The sequence below is a fragment of the Oryx dammah genome, unplaced genomic scaffold (assembly GCF_014754425.2).
Source record: "Oryx dammah isolate SB20612 unplaced genomic scaffold, SCBI_Odam_1.1 HiC_scaffold_15, whole genome shotgun sequence".
NCBI classification, from domain to species: domain Eukaryota; kingdom Metazoa; phylum Chordata; class Mammalia; order Artiodactyla; family Bovidae; genus Oryx; species Oryx dammah.
Window position 1 is genome coordinate 40,263,990 of NW_024070199.1, and position 22,748 is coordinate 40,286,737.

The 22,748-nt window shown below is 45.0% G+C and overlaps 1 protein-coding gene across 1 annotated transcript; it reads right to left on the bottom strand.

The window, feature by feature from the left end:
• Positions 1–1,273: 1,273 nt before the first annotated feature.
• On the bottom strand, positions 1,274–21,783 carry PLAAT5 (phospholipase A and acyltransferase 5). Its single transcript, XM_040256090.1, has 6 exons — positions 21,636–21,783; positions 20,246–20,339; positions 18,815–18,923; positions 4,883–4,991; positions 2,128–2,390; positions 1,274–1,569 (listed from the first exon to the last, which is right to left on the bottom strand). Exons 1-6 carry the CDS (start codon positions 21,781–21,783, stop codon positions 1,477–1,479), a joined length of 816 nt encoding a protein of 271 aa, XP_040112024.1. The 3' UTR covers positions 1,274–1,476.
• Positions 21,784–22,748: the final 965 nt, after the last annotated feature.

Below are 22,748 nucleotides of genomic sequence, written 5' to 3' on the forward strand. Positions count from 1 at the left end.
CTAAATACATCCTGGGGTGAGAGAGTTGTTTGTTAATCAAACAACACCCTGTTCCCTCGATTAATGATTAATATGGTCTGTGAGTTCAAAGTGACCTTCAGATCAAAAGGTTTACTAATCTATCACTGAGTTCATTCAAAGCTAAAATCTATAAAGTATAACCCTGACACTTGGGTTCTCCTCTAAAGGAAGTCTCCAACCTCGACCATATCATGAATAAAGAGACTGAAGGGAGGGATACTGGGAACCCCAGTGATGTTGGGGAGCAGGGAGGAGGAGATGGCAGCAGGGGCAACAACTTTATCTTAGTCATGATTCACAGAGATGGGGGCGAGCTCCACTCACCAGCACCTGAAACTGTTGTGCAAAGCAGAGAGGCCCTTCAGGCAGGGCAGAGGGGAATCAATCAAAGACACACATCCAGACTCCAAAATCTAGGAGACAGGAAGAGTCAGTGAAGCTTGGATGGCTAAGAACAGAACAGAGCCGGGGAAACTGAATGGTTTCACCGCAGGTCTATTTCTTTCAAATGGGAGAAAGACTCACAGAAGATCTTAACGGACCTGATCTGAGATGCTCTGGGGGCTCCATTCCCTTCTCTTCCAAACTCTCATGCTTCCTAGGCATTTTCAGAGTCCTTCTCTGGCTTTCTGGGGTGGCTTCAACTCTCTGCTAGCACTGATGATCTCCAGCCATCATTTTAGCTTTACAGTCATGGCCGCATTCTTCAAAGCATAAAAATCACTCCTTTCTCTCCCTCATTCACACCAAAGTCCATTGATTAAATTATTTTAAACATTCCTCTGAAATTGGTGAAGATGGAAATTTCTAAATTTTCTGGTGCTTATGAGGCAGAAAAAGCAAGATAAATGGTCTTGTCAAATTAAAGTTTACATTGGGACACTTTTTAGACAATAAAGAATAAAGATGATGTATAATTTTTGAAAGAAAATATTTCTCGGGAAACCTGCTTCTGGATGAAGGCACAGTTAGCCCTGAGCAATGAGTTACAGGTTTCCTTAAAGGCTTCCTCCCCTGAACCACTCTGGCAGGGGGGAGTCTGAAAAGGGCAGTAAAGAGAACTTCTGAAAAGAGTTCTTTGCTTCTAGGAACATTCAGCAGATGTTCCAGGATGTTAAAAAGCATCACAGACTAGGTTCATCCTAAGAAGTAAGTAAGTTCCCTTTCCTACAAAAAAAAAGTTAAGATGAGTATGTGAAATGCTTAGCTCAGTGCCTGGTGCCTAATAGATACATAACAAATATTAGGTTCTTCCCACCCTGAGAGTCCAGGGGCCTATGAGCACATATATTGGATGTATTTCTGGAGGGGCAATTGGGTACATTCTAGATTCTTCCAGAAGCTCACAATTTTCTTATAAGGGGCCATGGACAGAGGAAGGCAGGGGAGGGAAGGAGGCCCGGGTTCTCTCTGCCAGCTTGGCTGCTCTTCCTCTGCCTGGGGTTTTCAGCACCTTCAGGCCGTCGCTGGTTTGGGTCTTATGCTGTCCACCACGGCTGAGAGCACTGCCCCTGCTGCCTTCGCTCCCTCCATCAGCACATGCTCCACCTGCAAAGGAGACCAGCTCACAGGACCCTCGGTGAGGCTCCTAGGACCCCACCCTGCCCCACCCCTACCTCACCACCCTCTTCAGGAACTGGCCTGCCTAGGAGGAAGCAACCCAAAGATGCTAGAGCCACGAGAGACCTGGACAAGACTGGATTGCCCGAGATGGACATCAGAGGCAGGGGGGAGCCCTTTCCTCCAGGAGGCAACCTGGGCTCCTAGTTCTCTTCCTCCCCCAAAGCCATTCAGGCCAGGGTCTGCCTGTAGTGTGGCAGTCAGAAGGACACAGCCACTGAGTCCCTTATTCTACGCACAGGGAGTCTGAGAAGTGGGGAGGGGAGCTCCCTAGGACATGGTCAAACAGGGGTCAGTTTCATACAGACCTGGGCTTAGGTCTCCTGAACACTGAGCCCAGGCTCCTTGGGAGGACCTCCTATCACCCCCTTGCTCCCTGGCATCTTCTTTTCACGTGCAAATGCTCGTGAGATGGGAGACCCCTCAACCAGGGCCCACTAAGCCTGGAGCACTAGAGCAAGGACTCCCGAGAGTGGAATGCCACACCTGCTGGCTCCTGGGCACGCCGTATCTCAGGTTGTTGACAAAGTGCTCGCAGTTCCCCTCGATCAGGCTGTACTGCACAATCTTGTTAATCATCTTTTTTGTCCGCTGGATGATCCTGTCCACAGGCAGGGGCAGGTACGTCCCATCCAGCTTGTTGTTGACCTTCCAGGAGCAGCCGTGCAGTACGTCCTCCAGACGACTGTATTTCACCACTGCCCGGTTGCTGAAGACAGAAGTGATGCTGCCAGCCTCAAATTCCTCACCTGGCGGCCAAAGACAAGCCAAAGTTGGGAGCTGCAAGGGGCCATGGTACAGAGCCCCTGGCTCACTCCAGGGGCTGGGTGAATGGCTTCTCTTAGGGCCCCAGTTTCACTGTCTCTAACAGGCACAACAGAGAATGGGAGTTGGGCTAAATGAAACGCAAAGGGCCAGCTTCCCCAAGAAACCTTCTGCCCTGTTTTCTGCACTCCCCACTTTCAACCCTCACAGCAATCTCTTTCTCACCAAGCCCTGGAAGCACCTTATGGTATGGTCCCAGATTCCATTCTGGGTACTGACTCGACCAAGCCCTAGGACTTGCTTTCCTTACCAGAACCCAGGGTGACAAGCACCCTTACATGTAAGAGTCATTGGCTCCTCGGGGAAAGATTATGGCTTCCTGCCAGGCCTCCTCCTGCCGCCCCTGCAGGGGTGCAGGTGAAGCCAAGAGGCCACGCCACAAGAGGACTCTAGATGGGACCCATTCCAACTAGCTTCCACCAAAGCCATTCTCCCTCTCTCTCCACTCAAGCATTAGGATTCTCCTTGAGGGTTTGTTTAAAATCAGGGTTCCACAGCTTTGAAGAAAGAAACATTTGAAGCTGCTGTATTATCATACCCAGTCCTTAGAGGAGAGCCTCAGAGAGGGTCAGAAACCCACGCAAGGCCAGGTAAGACTGTTTTCCTGCTACAACCATATGGATATTTAAACATGGGAACCCGCTCCGCTGTAAGTTGTGTGAGTGCAAGAAATGTCCCGTTTTCTTTGTGAAGCATTTGAAGTCTATCTGCTGACTTCACAAAAGCTGGCAGTAGGCAATTCCGCTTTGGGGAACAAAAATGGCAGAATTCATTTTTAGGGGAACATCTGACGGGGAGGGGAGGGACATAACTGTTAACTTATCCCTATAACAACTCTGGTTATACCAGAAGAAGTTTCCTGGATTTAGCCTGGAAAGGAGAGGGGAGATGAATGCGATGTGAAATGATTTTCCATTTTTCACATAGGCATCCAGACAGGAAGTGGGACAGGCAGTCGGATGAGTGGGGAAGCAAAGCAGGAGAGAGGGACTCTGCTCTGCGGGAAGGTCCCAGCCAGGTGAGAGGCTGGGCCAACTGAAGGGGACAGGACACGGGCAGGAGAGCCAGTAGCTCAGTCATGTCCGACTCTTTGCGACCTCATGGACTGCAGCACACCAGGACTCCCTGTCCATCACCAACTCCTGGAATCCACTCAAAATCATGTCCATTGAGTCGGTGTGATCAAGGTGTGGCCATAAGCATTTGGTATCAGTGCCCTTTTGTAATCTCAACTTGAACAGGCACAGGAGGCAAAATTCCAGAGGCGTCAAAGATTACACAGTGGAGCCCCCTGCCTCTCTGTCTTCCAGCTCCTCCAGGTACCATCTCCTGAGGACCCCATGTGACCAACCGTTCTAGACGTCCAGTTTTAAGCTGTTTCACATTCCGTGCTGTAATCTTCTACTATCACCATTTCCACCCCCATCAAACCTCAACTAAAATTTAATTAGTCACCTGTTTAATCTCAGCCCTGTGCTCATGCTGAAATGAAAGGAGAACAGTGTCCACACTGAGGGTGAAGCCACTTGGGATGGGTTGGAAAAGCAGGGATATCCGGTGAGGGCGGAGCTGCCAAAGGTGACCAGGAAGCCGGAAGCGGCATTTGGGGACAACGGGAAGGAAGTGGGCAATCAGAATGCATAAGCACCTGCAGCCCTCCCAGGGAATCCTCAGAAATAGAGGAAGATCTTGAACTAAGTTGTGTCTGACTTTGCGACCCCATGGACTAGAAGCCCCCAGGCTCCTTTGTCCATGAGATTTTTCAGGCAAGAATACTGGAGTGGGGTGCTATTTCCTTCTCTGAGGGATCTTCCTTGCATCTCCTGCTGGGCATACAGGCTCTTTACTTACTGAGCCACCTGACATCTCTATTTTTAAAGAAAAGGTGGTCTAGGTGGTCAGGGAACTTAGGGATGTTTTTAACACTTGCATCTGTCTTAGGGCTGGACACTCAGTGGTTTTTGATGAACAGAGACCAAGCTCAATCACACAGTAAATTAAGGTTCAGTCATGCTTCTGGTGTTTTATTGCTGAAGTAAGGTAGCAGCTGAGGGACACAATAATTAACTGTCCCTTTTATGCTGCTAACTTCAATATCAATATTTCAATAGAGCAGTGGTCCCCAACCTTTTTGGCGCCAGGGACCATTCTCATGGAAGACAACTTTTCCATGGGTCAGGACAGGATGGTTTCGGGATGATTCAAGCACATTAAATTTATTGTGCACTTTGTTTCTGTTATTATCACATTGTGACAATTTAGAAACGTGAGTGATGGGGAGCCACTGTAGATACAGATGAAGCTTCACTCATTGGCCCCCACTCACCTCCTACCGTACTGCCCAGTTCCTAACGGGCCACGGACCTGAACTGGTCCATGACCCAGGGGATCACTGCAATAGCGTATCCACTCTTACTTGGGGGAGCCAGGTGAACCACACAATCATCTTCCACATAGATGGCCCAGTGCTCATAGCCAATCCGAAAAATCTCAATCAGGTCTCCAGGTCTGGGTTTTGGTTTATCCTATGATGGAAAAACAAAATAAAATGAGACTTCGTGTGCCCAGGGAACTCCAGAGATCCTGTTTGGGGATCAGCTACAACTCCGTGTGAAGACACTGCCTTTCATCACATTACAGAAACCCAGGCTGTAAAAGGATCTCTCCACACGAATGACTGAAGGACCCACCCACCCCTGCCACCACCTTAGCCACAGAGGCTGACTGTGCCAGCTCCACCTGCACACACGGCCTGAGTACGTGATGGAACTCCTGTACACTTTCTCCTTGACGCTGAGCACCATGCAAACTTTTTCAATAGAGGGCGCTAGAGAGACACTGAAAGAGGAAGATCTCCTGCAGGTTCTGGCTTTGTTACTGCTGCTGCTGCTAAGTCGCTTCAGTCGTGTCTGACTCTGTGCGACCCCATAGACGGCAACCCACCAGGCTCCCCCGTCCCTGGGATTCTCCAGGCAAGAACACTGGAGTGGGTTGCCATTTCCTTCTCCAATGCATGAAAGTGAAAAGTGAAAGTGAAGTCGCTCAGTCATGTCCGACCCTTAGCGACCCCATGAACTGCAGCCTACCAGGCTCCTCCGTCCATGGGATTTTCCAGGCAAGAGTACTGGAGTGGGGTGCCATCGCCTTCTCCCAAACTCTTAATTCTTAGGATAAATCTCACTTAGTAATGATGTATAATCCTTGGCATCACCGACTCGATGCACATGAGTTTGGGTGAACTTGGGGAGTTGGTGATGGACAGGGAGGCCTGGCGTGCTGCTATTCATGGGGTCGCAAAGAGTCCGACACGACTGAGTGAACTGAACTGAACTGAACTTTGCCTGATTTTAGTATCAGCGTACTTTCCTACTGGATAACACTGACCTCAGAATGAGTTGGGAAGTATTCCCTCCTCTATTCTTTAGAGTTTATGAGGAACTGGTAACTTTTCTTTTTTAGAGGTATAGTAGAATTCTCAAGTCAAGCCATCTGGGCCTGAGTTTTTCCTTGTGAAAAGATCTTTTATTTACAAATTCAATTTACTTGCAGATCTGTTCAGATTTTCGGGTTATTCCTGAGCTAGTTTTGTAATCTGTGTCTTTCTAGGAGTTTGTTCATTTCATGTATGTTTTCTAATTTGTTAGTATAAAGTTGTCCATAGTATTCCTTTACTATTCTTTTAATTTCTGCAAGATTGGTAACAAGCTCCCTCTTTCAGTTTTGATTTTGGTAATTTGAGTTTTCTCTCTTTTTTTCTTGGTCAATGAATGTAGCAAAAGTTTTGCCCATTTTATCATCTCAGAGAACCAACATATGGCTTCTTTCTACTTGCTTTGAGTTTAGCTTGCTTTCGTTTTTCTAGTTTATCAAGGTAAGAACTTGGATTCTTGATCTGATATCTCTATTCTTTTTTAATATAGGCATTTATAGCTTATATAAAGCACTGCTTTAACTGCATCTAATAAAATTTGATAGGCTACTTTCATTTTTATTCAACTGAAACTATGTTCTAATTTGTATATTTTTATTTCACCCATGGATTATTTAGAAGTATGTTTTTTAGTTTCCAAATGCATATTTCCCAAATTTCATTGTTATTGATTTCTAGTTTAATTTCAGGTGAACAAAGAAATATTTTGTATGATATCAATCCCTTTTAATTTGCTGAGACTTGCTTTATGGCCTAGAATATGATCTCTCTTGGGGAATATTCAAGTCTGCTTAAGAAGAATATGTGTTCTATTTTTGAGTAGACTATTCTGTAAAAGTCAGTTAGGTAAAGTTGATTAATATCATTATTCAAATCTTCTATATGCTCACTGATTTTCTGTCCAGTTATTCTATCCAGTATTGAGAGTAGAGTATCTAAGTCCCCAAATATTATTTCTGAATTGCCTATTTCTCTCTTCAATTCTGTTAGCTTTTCTTCACGAATTTGGGGCTTATATTGTTAAATGTATATGTGTTTATAATTGTTATATCTTCCTGATGAATTAACCTTTTATCATCAAAACTGTTCCTCTCCTTAATAAAATTTCTTAAAAGTTTGTTTTTTTATATTAGTATAACCACTCCAGCTGTGGTTCTGCTTGCATCTTTCTACATCCAACCTATTTATGATCTTGAATCTAAAGAGTGCCTCCTCGGAATTCCCTGGTGGTCCACTGGTTAGGACTCAGCACTTTCACTGCCATGGCCCCAGGTTTAATTCCCGATCAGGGAACTAAGATCCTGTAAGCCATGCAGCCAAAATAATAAATAGTTTATCTCTTGTAGGTGGCCTGTAACTGGATCTTGTATTGGCAAGTCAGACGATCTTTTTTGGACTGTTTGAGTCACAAACCGCTGTGAAACTGTGGATTCAAATTCCCATCTGGAGTCCTTAATCCAATATAAGCTCCATGACTTTAAAATTAGTTAGAATAAAAGCTAAAATATATATTTATATTCCTTTACAATAATAACCTATGTAATTACCTTTACTGGTGCTTTGTATTTCTTCATGTAGATTAGTTACTGTCTGGTGTGACTTCCTTTCAGCCTGAAGAACTTTCTTTGCTACTCCCTTTCAGGTAAGTCCTCTAGTAACACTTTCTACCAGTCTTCACTTATCTGAGACTTCACTTTATTCCAGCTTCATTTTTGAAAGATAGTTTATCAGACGTAGGATTTCTGGTTGACAGCTTTGTTTTTTCCCTTTTGTCAATTTTCATACGCCATCCCACTGCTTTCTGGCCTCCGTCATTTCTGACCAAAAAAACAGCTATCAGTTTTATTGTGGTTCCTTTGTACACAATGAGTCTTTTCTCTCTCTCTCTCATGGCTTCAAGATGTTTCAACTGTTTTGATTCTGATTCCCCCAGAGCTGGTGGTTGCTGCTACTTGTTTGTTTGTTTAGAGGCCTGCCTGGGTTAATTCTGCAAAGTCTGTTTCCCTCACAGTATTCAACCCCTGGTGCACCTACTCCAGTTTTGTTTTGTTTTCTTGCTTTTAAGTCTGACATGGGCAGTAACTGGTCAGAGGCTGACACACCTCTTGGGCCAATAGGGCATCACTTTTTTTCCTATGGAGCTTGGTGTGGTTTGGAGAATTCATTCAAGGTTCTAAAGTTGAAAAGTCTGTGAGCTGTTATTTAATACTTTCTGCATTCACAAGGCCTCATGCTCCTCCAGGAATGGAAGAACAGGCCCCTCCAGCGTCTCCTGAATGTGTGTGTAGCCTATGTACCCCTTCCAGACCAGCAGCTTTTCTAGGCCCTCTGTAACTGTCTTTTCTGTATTAAATTTCTGGCTGGTCTGTTAATCTATCGCTTGTCCCAACAAACACTGCAACCTCAAGCAAGCTGCAATTTTGGCCTTCCATGATGTTTGTCACTTAGTTAACTATTGTTTTCAACAACATCCCTGGGCATGGAATTTTCCACATTCTGTTTCAAATAAAGTTTCCCTCTGTGGCCACTGCCAGTCCTCCTGGCATGTCCCACCCACTTTCCCACCACAGAGCTGGGGAAGGCAGGGGATGGAGGGCATACAAAGACACTACAGATCTCCATTGCTCTGAGATTCCAGGATTCAGTAGACTTTCTGGATTTAATGTGTATCAACTTACTGTATGCTCTTGGTCAAATTCCAGAATTTTATTTATTTATTGGTTGTGCTGGGTCTTTGTTGCTGCACAGGTTTTTCTCTAGTTGCAGCAAGCAGGGGCCACTCCTCCTTGTGGTGTGCAGGCTTCTCATTGTGGTGGCTTCTCTTGTTGCTGAGCATGGGCTCTAGGGAGTGTGGCTTAAGTAGTTGCTGTTCCCAGGCTCTGGAGCACAGGCTCAACAGCTGTAGCACACGGGCTTAGATGCTTCGTAGCATGTGGGATCCTCCTGGACCAGGGATTGAGCATGCGTCTCCTGCCTTGGCAGGCGGGTTCTTTACCACTGGGCCACCAGGGAAGCCCCAGAGTCTTTAAATCATTGTATTTGACAGTTTCATCCAGCTTTATTTTTGCTATTTGGGAAGATTTTCTGAGATCCTCAGCCATTTCAGAAGTCCTGCCCACTTGAGGGAATGAATTTTTATGGGCACAAACCAGACCATTGACTCAGCAATACTACATGGAAGAAATTGTGGCCAAGAAAGATGAAGTGCTTTGCCAAAGTCCTTTGCAAGTCAGCTGGCAGAGCTAGGACCAAAACCAGGTTTCTATCCCCTGAACAAACCAACTCCTGCCTGAAAGAGAAAATACAATAGCAACTGAGTTCCCATTAGTTCAGTTCAGTCGCTCAGTCGTGTCCGACTCTTTGCGACCCCATGAATCGCAGCACGCCAGGCCTCCCTGTCCATCACCATCTCCCGGAGTTCACTCAGAATCACATTCATCGAGTCCATGATGCCATCCAGCCATCTCATCCTCTGTCGTCCCCTTCTCCTCCTGCCCCCAATCCCTCTCAGCATCAGAGTCTTTTCCAATGAGTCAACTCTTCGCATGAGGTGGCCAAAGTACTGGAGCTTCAGCTTTAGCATCATTCCTTCCAAAGAAATCCCAGGGTTGATCTCCTTCAGAATGGACTGGTTGGATCTTCTTGCAGTCCAAGGGACTCTCAAGAGTCTTCTCCAACACCACAGTTCAAAAACATCAATTCTTCGGCGCTCAGCCTTCTTCACAGTCCAACTCTCACATCCATACATGACCACAGGAAAAACCATAGCCTTGACTAGATGGACCTTAGTCGGCAAAGTAATGTCTCTGCTTTTCAATATGCTATCTAGGTTGGTCATAACTTTTCTTCAAAGGAGTAAGCATCTTTTTATTTCATGGCTGCATTCACAATCTGCAGTGATTTTGGAGACCAAAAAAATAAAGTCTGACACTGCTTCGACTGTTTCCCCATCTATTTCCCATGAAGTGATGGGACCAGATGCCATGATCTTCGTTTTCTGAATGTTGAGCTTTAAGCCAACTTTTTCACTCTCCACTTTCACTTTCATCAAGAGGCTTTTTAGTTCCTCTTCACTTTCTGCCATAAGGGTGGTGTCATCTGCATATCTGAGGTTATTGATATTTCTCCTGGCAATCTTGATTCCAGCTTGTGCTTCTTCCAGTCCAGCGTTTCTCACGATATACTCTGCATAGAAGTTAAATAAGCACAGTGACAATATACAGCCTTGACATCCTCCTTTTCGTATTTGAAGCCAGTCTGTTATTCCATGTCCAGTTCTAACTGTTGCTTCCTGACCTGCATACAGATTTCTCAAGAGGCAGGTTAGGTGGTCTGGTATCCCCATCTCTTTCAGAATTTTCCACAGTTTCTTGTGATCCACACAGTCAACGGCTTTGGCATAGTCAATAAAGCAGAAGTTGATGTTTTTCTGGAACTCTCTTGCTTTTTCCATGATCCAGCAGATGTTGGAAATTTGATCTCTGGTTCCTCTGCCTTTTCTAAAACCAGCTTGAACGTCAGGGAGTTCACAGTTCACGTATTGCTGAAGCCTGGCTTGGAGAATTTTGAGCATTACTTTATTAGAGTGTGAGATGAGTGCAATTGTGCGGTAGTTTGAGCATTCTTTGGCATTGCCTTTCTTTGGGATTGGAATGAACACTGACCTTTTCCAGTCCTGTGGCCACTGCTGAGTTTTCCAAATGTGCTGGCATATTGAGTGCAGCACTTTCACAGCTTCATCTTTCAGGATTTGAAACAGCTCAACTGGAATTCCATCACCTCCACTAGCTTTGTTCGTAGTGATGCTTTCTAAGGCCCACTTGACTTCACATTCCAAGATGTCTGGCTCTAGATGAGTGATCACATCATCATGATTATCTGGGTCGTGAAGATCATTTTTGTACAGTTCTTCTGTGTATTCTTGCCACCTCTTCTTAATATCTTCTGCTTCTGTTAGGTCCATACCATTTCTGTCCTTTATCGAGCCCATCTTTGCATGAAATGTTCCCTTGGTATCTCTAATTTTCTTGAAGAGATCTCTACTCTTTCCCATTCTGTTGTTTTCCTCTATTTCTTTGCACTGATTGCTGAGGAAGGCTTTCTTATCTCTTCTTGCTATTCTTTGGAACTCTGCATTCAGATGCTTATATCTTTCCTTTTTTCCTTTGCTTTTCACTTCTCTTCTTTTCACAGCTATTTGTAAGGCCTCCCCAGACAGCCATTTTGGTTTTTTGCATTTCTTTTCCATGGGGATGGTCTTGATCCCTGTCTCCTGTACAATGTCAGGAACTTCATTCCATAATTCATCAGGCACTCTATCTATCAGATCTAGGCCCTTAAATCTATTTCTCACTTCCACTGTATAATCATTAAGGATTTGATTTAGGTCATACCTGAATGGTCTAGCGGTTTTCCCTACTTTCTTCAATTTAAGTCTGAATTTGATAATAAGGAGTTCATGATCTGAGCCACAGTCAGCTCCTGGTCTTGTTTTTGTTGACTGTATAGAGCTTCTCCATCTTTGGCTGCAAAGAATATAATCAATCTGATTTCGGTGTTGACCATCTGGTGATATCCATGTGTAGAGTCTTCTCTTGCGTTGTTGGAAGAGGGTGTTTGCTATGACCAGTGCATTTTTTTGGCAAAACTCTATTAGTCTTTGCCCTGCTTCATTCCGCATTCCAAGGCCAAATTTGCCTGTTACTCCAGGTGTTTCTTGACTTCCTACTTTTGCATTCCAGTCCCATATAATGAAAAGGACATCTTTTGGGGGTATTAGTTCTAAAAGGTCTTGTAGGTCTTCATAAAACCATTCAACTTCAGCTTCTTCAGCATTACTGGTTGGGGCATAGACTTGGATAACTGTGATATTGAATGGTTTGCCTTGGAGACGAACAGAGATCATTCTGTCGTTTTTGAGATTGCATCTAAGTACTGCATTTCGGACTCTTTTGTTGACCATGATGGCTACTCCATTTCTTCTGAGGGATTCCTGCCCGCAGTAGTAGATATAATGGTCATCTGAGTTAAATTCACCCATTCCAGTCTAGTTCCCACTAGAGGGCACCCCAAACCAGCCTTGCCATGTGGACCGTGAAATCACTATCCTTGCTGAATTTTCCTGGAATAATTGCCATTAGGAAGACAGAACTATTTATTCTGATGCTAGCCTAAGCCAGAAAAAAAAAAAAATCAAAAGAAATCCACATGCTGGCCATCAAGGATGTTTAACAAGCTTGGTACAAGAAATAGAAAGTTTCAGCACTGAGGGAAGTGGATTTTAGAATTTTAATCCACCTGCAACATTGCCACTGGATAAGGGTTGTTGTTGTTCAGTTGCTAATTCGTGTCTGACTCTTTGCCACCCCATGGACTGCAGCACTCCAGGCTTCCCTGTCCTTTACTATTTCCCTGAGTTTGCTCAAACTCATGTCCATTGAATTACTGACGCCATTCAACTAATTCATCCTCTGTCACCCCCTTCACCTCCTGCTCTCAATCTTCCCCCATGTCAGGTCTTGTCCCCAGCATCAGATGGCCAAAGGATTGTAGTTTCAGCTTCAGCACCAGTCCTTCCAATGAATATTCAGGGTTGAATATTCTGAATGAATTGACTGGTTTGATTTCCTTGCAGTCCAAGGGACTCCCAAGAGTCTTCTCCAGCACCACAGTTCGAAAGCATCAATTCTTTGGCACTCAGCCTTCTTTACAGTCCAACTCTCATATCTATCCATGACTACTGGAAAAACTATAGCTTTGACTATACAGACCTTTGTTGGCAAAATGATGCCTCTGCTTCTTAATATGCTGACTAGGTTTGTCATAGCTTTTCTTCCAAGGAGCACGTGTCTTTTAATTTCATGGCTGCAGTCACTGTCCACAGTGATTTTGGAGCCCAAGAAAATTAAATCTGTCACTGTTTCCACATTTTCCCCATCTATTTGCCACGAAGTGATGGGACTATATGCCATAATCTTTGGGTTTTTGAATGTTGAGTTTTAACAGGGGTAGAAAGGTGAAAACTTGAATGGAATTTACAACAGACTTAATAGTCACCTAGAGTCACCTGCTTAATAGTCATCTGCTCTCTTGCTGAAGTTTCTCCCACTATAAACTGACTGTATTGAGCTTTGGGTCTCACCTTTGGCTGCACATGGAAATCCCCTGCAGAGCTCTTAAAAATTAAGACTGATCTGAAATATGGCCTGAGAACCAGAGTTTTAAGAGCTCCTTGGGTGATTCTAATGGCAGCCAAGGTTGTAGCCATACTGGAAACTTTTCCAAGGTCTCATCCTCCCTTTATCCTTGACTTTACCCAGTCCCCAGCACTTCATGAACCTCAGGGAACCAGTCTATATCCTCCAGGTTGACCTCCACTCCCAGCTGGTGCTCCAGTCTTCAAATCCAGATTAAGCTTTCTCTGCCCTTTTACTCTCTTTGAAATAAGATGTCACTTCAAAATCTTCCATCCATCTTATTTATTTCCTTTGTGTAGGCTGGCAGGCCAGCCCTGGCCCTTCTCCCAGAGATAGGCACCTGTTTAGAAAAACCAGTCTTTCATAAGGCCCCTAGATGATAAAAGTTTCTGAAAGTCTTATAACTCTGAGGGGTGATACAAGGAAGTGGGTGGAGGGCTTATTCCTGCCTACAGCAGAGGCGAGGGTTCCCTGAGGCAGGCCCTTATGTATGTACAGTCTCTTTTTAGTGACCAAAAGCAATGAGAAACACAAGTTAAAGTCAAAGAAACAGATCCAATAGGAGTCAAAATCAGCTCTTCCCTGTAACAATCTGTACACACGTGTTCATAAGCAGCTTTATTTGCAACAGCCAAACACTAGAAACAACCCAAATGCCCACCAAAGGGTGAGTGAATGAACAAAATAGTGGTCTATCCATATAATGAAATACTACTTAGTAATAAAAAGAAATAAACTATTGATAACGTGCAGCAACATAGACATAACTTGGAATAATTATATGAAATTATGTGAAAGGAGACAGACACAAAAAAGCCCATACAATGATTCCATTTATGCAGTCCTCTAGAAAATGCTGACTAATGCAAAGCAACAGAAAGCACATCAGTTGTTGCGTGGGGACGTGAGTGGAAGAGGGAGGGGTTTACAGAGGGAGACAAAGAAAGCTGTGGGAGTGATGCAGATGTCTGTGCCCCCACCAGGGATTGAACCTGCACCCTTAGCAGTGAAAGCACAGAGTCCTATCCATTGGAATGCCAGGGAATTCCTGGTTATTCGTTTTCTTGATGGTGGTGATGGTTTCATGGGCAAATACACATGTCAACTCATACCCAATTGTATACTCTGAATATATGCAGTTTATCATATGTTGGTTATACCTCAATAATGCTCAATAAACAGATTCATAAAGCTGTTTCTAAACAATTTAAAGGCATCAGTTCAGTTCAGTTGCTCAGTCGTGTCCGACTCTTTGCGACCCCATGAATCGTAGCACGCCAGGCCTCCCTGTCCACCACCAATTCCCAGAGTTCACCCAAACTCATGTGCATCGAATCAGTGATGCCATTCAGCCATCTCATCCTCTGTCGTCGCCTTATCTTCCTTCCCCCAATCCCTCCCACCATCAGGGTCTTTTCCAATGAGTCAACTCTTCGCATGAAGTGGCCAAAGTACTGGAGCTTCAGCTTTAGCATCATTCCTTCCAAAGAAATCCCAGGGTTGATCTCCTTCAGAATGGACTGGTTGGACCTCCTTGCAGTCCAAGGGACTCTCAAGAGTCTTCTCCAACACCACAGTTCAAAAACATCAATTCTTCGGCGCTCAGCCTTCTTCACAGTCCAACTCTCACATCCATACATGACCATAAGAAAAACCATAGCCTTAACTAGATGGACCTTAGTGGGCAAAGTAATATCTCTGCTTTTGAAAATGCTATCTAGGTTGGTCATAACTTTTCTTCCAAGGAGTAAGCATCTTTTAATTTCATGGCTGCAGTCACCATCTGCAGTGATTCTGAAGCCCCCCAAAATAAAGTCTGACACTGTTTCCACTGTTTCCCCATCTATTTCCCATGAAGTGATGGGACCAGATGCCATGATCTTCGTTTTCTGAATGTTGAGCTTTAAGCCAACTTTTTCACTCTCCACTTTCACTTTCATCAAGAAGCTTTGTAGTTCCTCTTCACTTTCTGCCATAAGGATGGTGTCATCTGCATATCTGAGGTGATTGATATTTCTCCTGGCAATCTTGATTCCAGCTTGTGCTTCTTCCAGCCCAGCGTTTCTCATGATGTACTCTGCATAAAGTTAAATAAGCAGGGTGACAATATACAGCCTTGACGTACTCCTTTTCCTATTTGGAACCAGTCTGTTGTTCCATGTCCAGTTCTAACTGTTGCTTCCTGACCTGCATACAGATTTCTCAAGAGGCAAGTCAGATGGTCTGGTATTCCCATCTCTTTCAGAACTTTCCACAGTTTCTTGTGATCCACACAGTCAAAGGCTTTGGCATAGTCAATAAAGCAGAAATAGATGTTTTTCTGGAACTCTCTTGCTTTTTCCATGATCCAGCAGATGTTGGCAATTTGATCTCTCTTTTATCTGCCTTTTCTAAAACCAGCTTGAACATCAGGAAGTTCACAGTTCACATATTGCTGAAGCCTGGCTTGGAGAATTTTGAGCATTATTTTACTAGCATGTGAGATGAGTGCAATTGAGCGGTAGTTTGAGCATTCTTTGGCATTGCCTTTCTTTGGGATTGGAATGAAAACTGACCTTTTCCAGTCCTGTGGCCACTGCTGAGTTTTCCAAATTTGCTGGCACATTAGAAGTGGTCAAACAGGAGATGGCAAGAGTGAATGTCAACATTCTAGGAATCAGCAAACTAAAATGGACTGGAATGGGTGAATTTAGCTCACATGACCATTGGAGTAGCTATCAAAGTCAACAAAAGAGTCCAAAATGCAGTACTTGGATACAATCTCAAAAACGACAGAATAACCTCTGTTCGTTTCCAAGGCAAACTATTCAGTATCACAGTAATCTAAGTCTATGCCCCAACCAGTAACACTGAAGAAGCTGAACGGTTCTATGAAGACCTACAAGACCTTTAGAACTAACACCCAAAAAAGATGTCCTTTTCATTATAAGGGACTAGAATGCAAAAGTAGGAAGTCAAGAAACACCTGGAATAATGGGCAAATTTGGCCTTGGAATACGGAATGAAGCAGGGCAAAGGCAGGAGAATGCACTAGTAATAGCAAACACCCTCTTCCAACAACACAAGAGAAGACTCTACACATGAACATCACCAGATGGTCAACATCGAAATCAGATTGATTATATTCTTTGCAGCCAAAGATGGAGAAGCTCTATACAGTCAGTAAAAACAAGACCAGGAGCTGAATGTGGCTCAGATCATGAACTCCTTATTGCCAAATTCAGACTTAAATTGAAGAAAGTAGGGAAAACCACTAGACCATTCAGGTATGACCTAAATCAAATCCCTTACAATTATACAGTGGAAGTGAGAAATACACTTAAAGGACTAGATCTGATGGACAGAGTGCCTGATGAACTATGGATGCAGGTTTATGACATTGTGCAGGAGACAGGGATCAAGGCCATCCCCAAGAACAAGAAATGCAAAAAAGCAAAATGGCTGTCTGAGGAGGCCTTACAAATAGCTGTGAAAAGAAGGGAAGCGAAAAGCAAAGGAGAAAAGGAAAGATATACTATTTGAATGCACAGTTCCAAAGAATAGCAAGGAGAGATAAGAAAGTCTTCCTCAGCGATCAATGCAAAGAAATACAGGAAAACAACAGAATGGGAAAGACTAGAGATCTCTTCAAGAAAATTAGAGACACCAAGGGAATATTTTATGCAAAGATGAGCTCAATAAAGTACAGAAATGGAATGAACCTAAAAGAAGCAGAAGATATTAAGAAGAGGTGGCAAGAATACACAGAAGAACTATATAAAAAGATCTTCATGACCCAGATAACCACAATGGTGTGATCACTCACGTAGAACCAAACATCTGGAATGTGAAGTCAAGTGGGCTATAGAAAGCATCACTACGAACAAAGCTAGTGGAGCTGATGGAATTCCAGTTATTTCAAATCCTAAAAGATGATCCTGTGAAAGTGCTGCACTCAATATGCCAGCACATTTGGAAAACTCAGCAGTGGCCACAGGACTGGAAAAGGTCAGTTTTCATTCCAATCCCAAAGAAAGGCAATGCCAAAGAATGCTCAAATTACCACACAATTGCACTCATCTCACACGCTAATAAAGTAATGCTCAAAATTCTCCACGCCAGGCTTCAATAATGTGTGAACCGTGAACTTCCAGATGTTCAAGTTCGATTTAGAAAAGGCAGAGGAACAAGAGATCAAATTGCCAACATCTCCTGGATCATGGAAAAAGCAAGAGAGTTCCAGAAAAACATCTATTTCTGCTTTATTGACTATGCCAAAACCTTTGACTGTGGGGATCACAATAAATTGTGGAAAGTTCTGAAAGAGATGGGAATACCAGACCATCTGACCTGCCTCTTGAGAAATCTGTATGCAGGTCAGGAAGCAACAGTTAGAACTGGACATGGAACAACAGACTGGTTCCAAATAGGAAAAGGAGTACGTCAAGGCTGTATATTGTCACCCTGCTTATTTAACTTATATGCAGAGTACATCATGAGAAATGCTGGGCTGTAAGAAGCACAAGCTGGAATCTCAAGACTGCTGGGAGAAATATCAATCACCTCAGATATGCAGATGACACCACCCTTATGGCAGAAAGTGAAGAATAACTAAAGAGCCTCTTGATGAAAATGAAAGAGGAAAGTGAAAAAGTTGGCTTAAAGCTCAACATTCAGAAAACGAAGATCATGGCATCTGGTCCCAATCACTTCATGGGAAATAGATGAAAAAACAGTGGAAACAGTGGCTGACTTTATCTTTTTGGGCTCCAAAATTACTGCAGATGGTGATTGTAGCCATGAAATTAAGATGCTTGCTCCTTGCAACGGAGAAGGCAATGGCACCCCACTCCAGTACTCTTGCCTGGAAAATCCCATGGATGGAGGAGCCTGGTAGGCTACAGTCCATGAGGTCGCTAAGAATCAAACATGACTGAACGACTTCCCTTTCACTTTTCAGTTTCATGCATTGGAGAAGGAAATGGCAACACACTCCAGTGTTCTTGCCTGGAGAATCCCGGGGACGGGGGAGCCTGGTGGGCTTCTGTCTATGGGGTCGCACAGAGTCGGACACAACTGAAGCGACTTAGCAGCAGCAGCAGCAGCTCCTTAGAAGAAAAGTTATGACCAACCTAGTAGCATATTCAAAAGCAGAGATATTACTTTGCCCACTAAGGTTCATCTAGTCAAGGCTATTGTGTTTTTCAGTCATGTATGATGTGAGAGTTGGACTATAAAGAAAGCTGAGCACCGAAGAATTGATGCTTTTGAACTGTGGTGTTGGAGAAGACTCTTGAGAGTCCCTTGGACTGCAAGGAGATCCAACCAGTCCATCCTAAAGGAGATCAGTCCTGAGTGTTCATTGGAAGAACTGATGTTGAAGCTGAAACTCCAATATTCTGGCCACCTGATGCAAAGAGCTGCTCATTTGAAAAGACCCTGATGCTGGGAAAGATTGAAGGGAGGAGGAGAAGGGGATGACAGGATGAGATGGTTGGATGGCATCACCGACTAATGGACATGAGTTTGGGTGAACTCCGGGAGTTGGTGATGGACTGGCGTGCTGCAGTCCATGAGGCTGCAAAGATTTGGACACGACTAAGCAACTGAACTGAACTGAACTGAAAGCAACATCCCTAATCGGTGTGCAGTTCAACCTGCCACAATATAAATAAAGTAAAATAGTAGAGAAATCTCTTGGAATTAAAGATATGCCTGGTCTGAGAATTCCCACAGTACCCACCTCTGCTGCTTGCTTCATTAACCTGCCTGCAGTCCCAGGCTTCAGGGTTGAATTCCGCTCTGCTCTCTTCTGCTTGAGTATGGACTCCAGGCTGACTACGGGCTTCTCCCTAAATGAATTTTGTGACAGTATAGTTAACAGAAAAACCACTACTTCACAACTATTGGAAGTTCTGTATTACTTCAGAGTTATGACTTTAAGATATCTTTCAGTTTTGACATTCTAAGAAGCATTGCCTATGAAATTTGTTTCTGTGATGCTATTCTGTCCTACAAAATAATGGCTGTTTTCTGCTTTTCAGACAATTGTTTAAAATGCTAATGACAGAAATGAGTAGCTTTCAGGGGTGTTTCCCTCCCTCTAATAATTTTTTTTGATGTTTTAAAATATTTAGACATAGCTGTTTTAAAATAGTACCCAATGACTTCTAAGGAAATTCAACAGGCCTCTCCTCCCCTTCCCTCCCAGTCCTCCAGGCCAGAAGGGCCTCTCAACTGTTGGACTGTTTCTTCCAATAATTAGCTCCATAATTCTGAGAAAGCCTGTTGGCAACACTATAACTGCCAGTACTGTGATAGAAATCAGTATATTTTGTCCCTCGAAGCAAAATGTTACAGGAGAGGACTGAAACTAAAGGCAGGGATATGATTTTGGGGTAGAACAGCAGAGTGAAATATATGGGGCCACAAAGGCCTGAGTTTGAATCCTGGCTCTCGTATTTGCTGTGCAACCTTGAGCTAATAAACTAGTCTGTCTGAATCTCGGTTTGACTGTCTATAAACTAGAGATGCTAATATTGGTCTCACAGAGTTATCAAGAGGGTTAAATGGAAAAGCATATGTATACATCTGGCTTCCCTGGTGGCTCAGATGGTAAAGAATCTGCCTGCAATGTAGGAGACCCAGGTTCGATCACTGGGTTCAAAATGACCACCCCCAAAATGGCTTTTTCCTTACCATCCCCAAATTTTAACTCTTCTCTAAAGGTATAGCGTATGGGAGTGATGAGGAGGAGATAGGGTGTACTCCCCATTTTCAGTATTGTTCTTCTCCAAACTTTCAGCTCTCAGAATCTTAAACAGAGACAAATGTCATGTTTCTCAAGAAAGTCAACTGCAGAAACTGGACGATGGTTGCATCATTCATTAGTTACTGAGACCAGCGGGCAATATTTTAAGCATTCTTGGGAAGCATTTTGGTTCTCAGGGGTCTGCAGAATGGCTAGAAACTACTACAAGGCAGCCTCCGGCCTGGCCTGCAGGTCCTAGGACTGCCCTCCCACTATTATCACCAGGAGCACAGCAGGCTCCATTGCTGGCAGCCTGGTTTATGCAGACACCAGCTAAGGATTTGTATTACAGAACTGTCATCAAAGTCAGTTCTTCAAAACCACCCAAAGACCCAGTGCTTCCACACAAAGAAAGAATCTTACCCCTGCTGGACACTGCTTCTGCCCTGTTCTATCGTGCCCTGCTGTGACTTCTGGGGCAAAAGCTGGTCCAGCGCCTGAGATCCCACAGATTCTTCTAATTCGAAGGAAAAAAAAAATCATGTTACTGAATATTTAAACCACAACTGCCTTCTATGGGGAGTGTAACCCATGAAAGAAGGGTTGGAGCCAGGCCTCGACCGCGATTCGAAGGTGGGAGCTCTAGTCTAGCACTGAGCCCAGCTCCCAGTTCAGTCCAGTTCAGTTGCTCAGTCGTGTCCGACTCTTTGAGACGCCACCAATCGCAACACGTCAGGCCTCCCTGTCCATCACCAGCTCCCTGAGCTCACTCAAACTCATGTCCATCAAGTCCATGATGCCATCCAGCCATCTCATCCTCTGTCGTCCACTTCTCCTCCTGCCCCCAATCCCTCCCACCATCAAGGTCTTTTCCAATGAGTCAACTCTTCCCATGAGGTGGCCAAAGTACTGGAGTTTCAGCTTCAGCATCAGTTCTTCCAATGAACACCCAGGACTGGTCACCTTTAGGATGGACTGGTTGGATCTCCTTGCAGTCCAAGGGACTCTCAAGAGTCTTCTCCAACACCACAGTTCAAAAACATCAATTCTTCGGCGCTCAGCTTTCTTCACAGTCCAACTCTCACATCCATACATGACCACAGGAAAAACCATAGCCTGGACTAGACGGACCTTTGTTAGCAAAGTAATATCTCTGCTTTTTAATATGCTATCTAGGTTGGTCATAACTTTCCTTCCAAGGAGTAAGCGTCTTTTAATTTCATGGCTGCAATCACCATCTGCAGTGATTTTGGAGCCCAAAAAAATAAAGTCTGACACGGTTTCCACTGTTTCCCCATCTATTTCCCATTAACTGATGGGACCAGATGCCATTTTTAGCCCTCAATAAATTTTGGGATAAAGGGGGCTGTGGGACCATCCTGAAAAGGGTTCCTCCGGGAAAGAGAGATTTTGGAACTCCTGGGTATGGAATCGGGAACGGTTGCCTCTATCCCAGATGGCAGAAGACTTGGGGTTAAACCCAATGGCAGAAGCTTCTGTGGGACTGAAGCCGGTCTGAACTCTACCTGCCGGGCAGCAGCCGCGTCTGTTTACTCGGTAAATACTCGCGAGGGTCGCTGGATGCCTGGCCCGCTTTGATTAAATTAATAGCCAACGGCCATTCCTAACTATTCACTTATCTCAGTTAACAAGCATCTCTAACAATGAACAAATATCTACGAGGAGAATTGAAGGAAACCACGGTGACCTTTCTGGAGGTCCGAGGGCCTGCTGGGACCTGGAAAACGACCTCGGAAGGCTCCAGGCCGGGGCGTGGCGGCTCGGCGGGGAGAAGCCCCACGCCCGCGGCGGCCTGACCGGGGCCCGGCTGGAAGTCCAGGAGCGGGCTGGGCGCCATTCGGCCCAGTACTCGCGGTTCTCAAGGCGGGCCGGACGCGGGACCGTGGGAACCTAGGGAGGCGGCGCCCGCCCTCGCCCCGGGCGGCGGGGCTCAGGCCCATCCCGCTGCTGCCGCCCCGCCGGTCCCGGGCCTCGCAGGGGGCGACGCGCCAGGCTGGTTCCCAGACGGCGCGGGCCGGGTCGGCGGCGCGCGGGGAGGGCGGAGGGGCGCGGAGCCGGCACGCGGGCGCGCAGCAAACGGCGGGGGCGCGCGGCCGATGAGCACGTGCCCGAACAGGGCGGTCACAGATCGCGCTCTCGGAGGCCCAGGAACTTGGGGGCGGAGGGATTTTGAGAGGAAAGGCCGGAAAAAGCAGCGTAGGCTGTTAGTGGGGATGGAAAACAACAACCGTTTGCATAGGCTGAAGAGGTGGAATCTGATGTGGTTGGAGAAGCTGAAGGTCAACGGTACAGACAGGAGCGACAAATGGAGACAGGAGTTGAGGCCTGATTAGGAGGTCTTGGAGAAGCATCTTCTTGTTGTTTAGGAGTTAAAATCTTGGGAGATTCAGACTAGGTAGATGGACAGATAATCTTTTACATGCTTTTAATTAAATTATATACATACACATGTTATATATATATACACACATATATGTATACACAAAATAATAATAATAATGATGGGATACGTATAGTTTTGAAACGATGATAAAGTTACCACCCATGAATGCACCATCCAGGGTTTCCCACCTGGCATCAGCGGTTGAAGAATCTGCCTGCCAATGCAGGAGACGCAAGAGACGCGGGTTCAGTCCTTGGGTTGGGAAGATCCCCTGGAGTAGGAAATGGCAACCCGCTCCAGTATTCTTGCCTGGAAAATTCCACGGACAGAGGAGCCTGGCGGGCTACAGTCCTCGGGGCTGCAGAGAATCAGACACTGCTGAGCGACTAAGCGGCAGCAGCAATACACCATCGTTGGTAAGAACGCTGCAACACAGCGATGCCTGGCACAGATGCTCCTCCTGCCTGTGTGCTCTTCTGTATCCTGTCTCCCGGCCTTCTCCTCACCCCCGCCCCCCGCCCC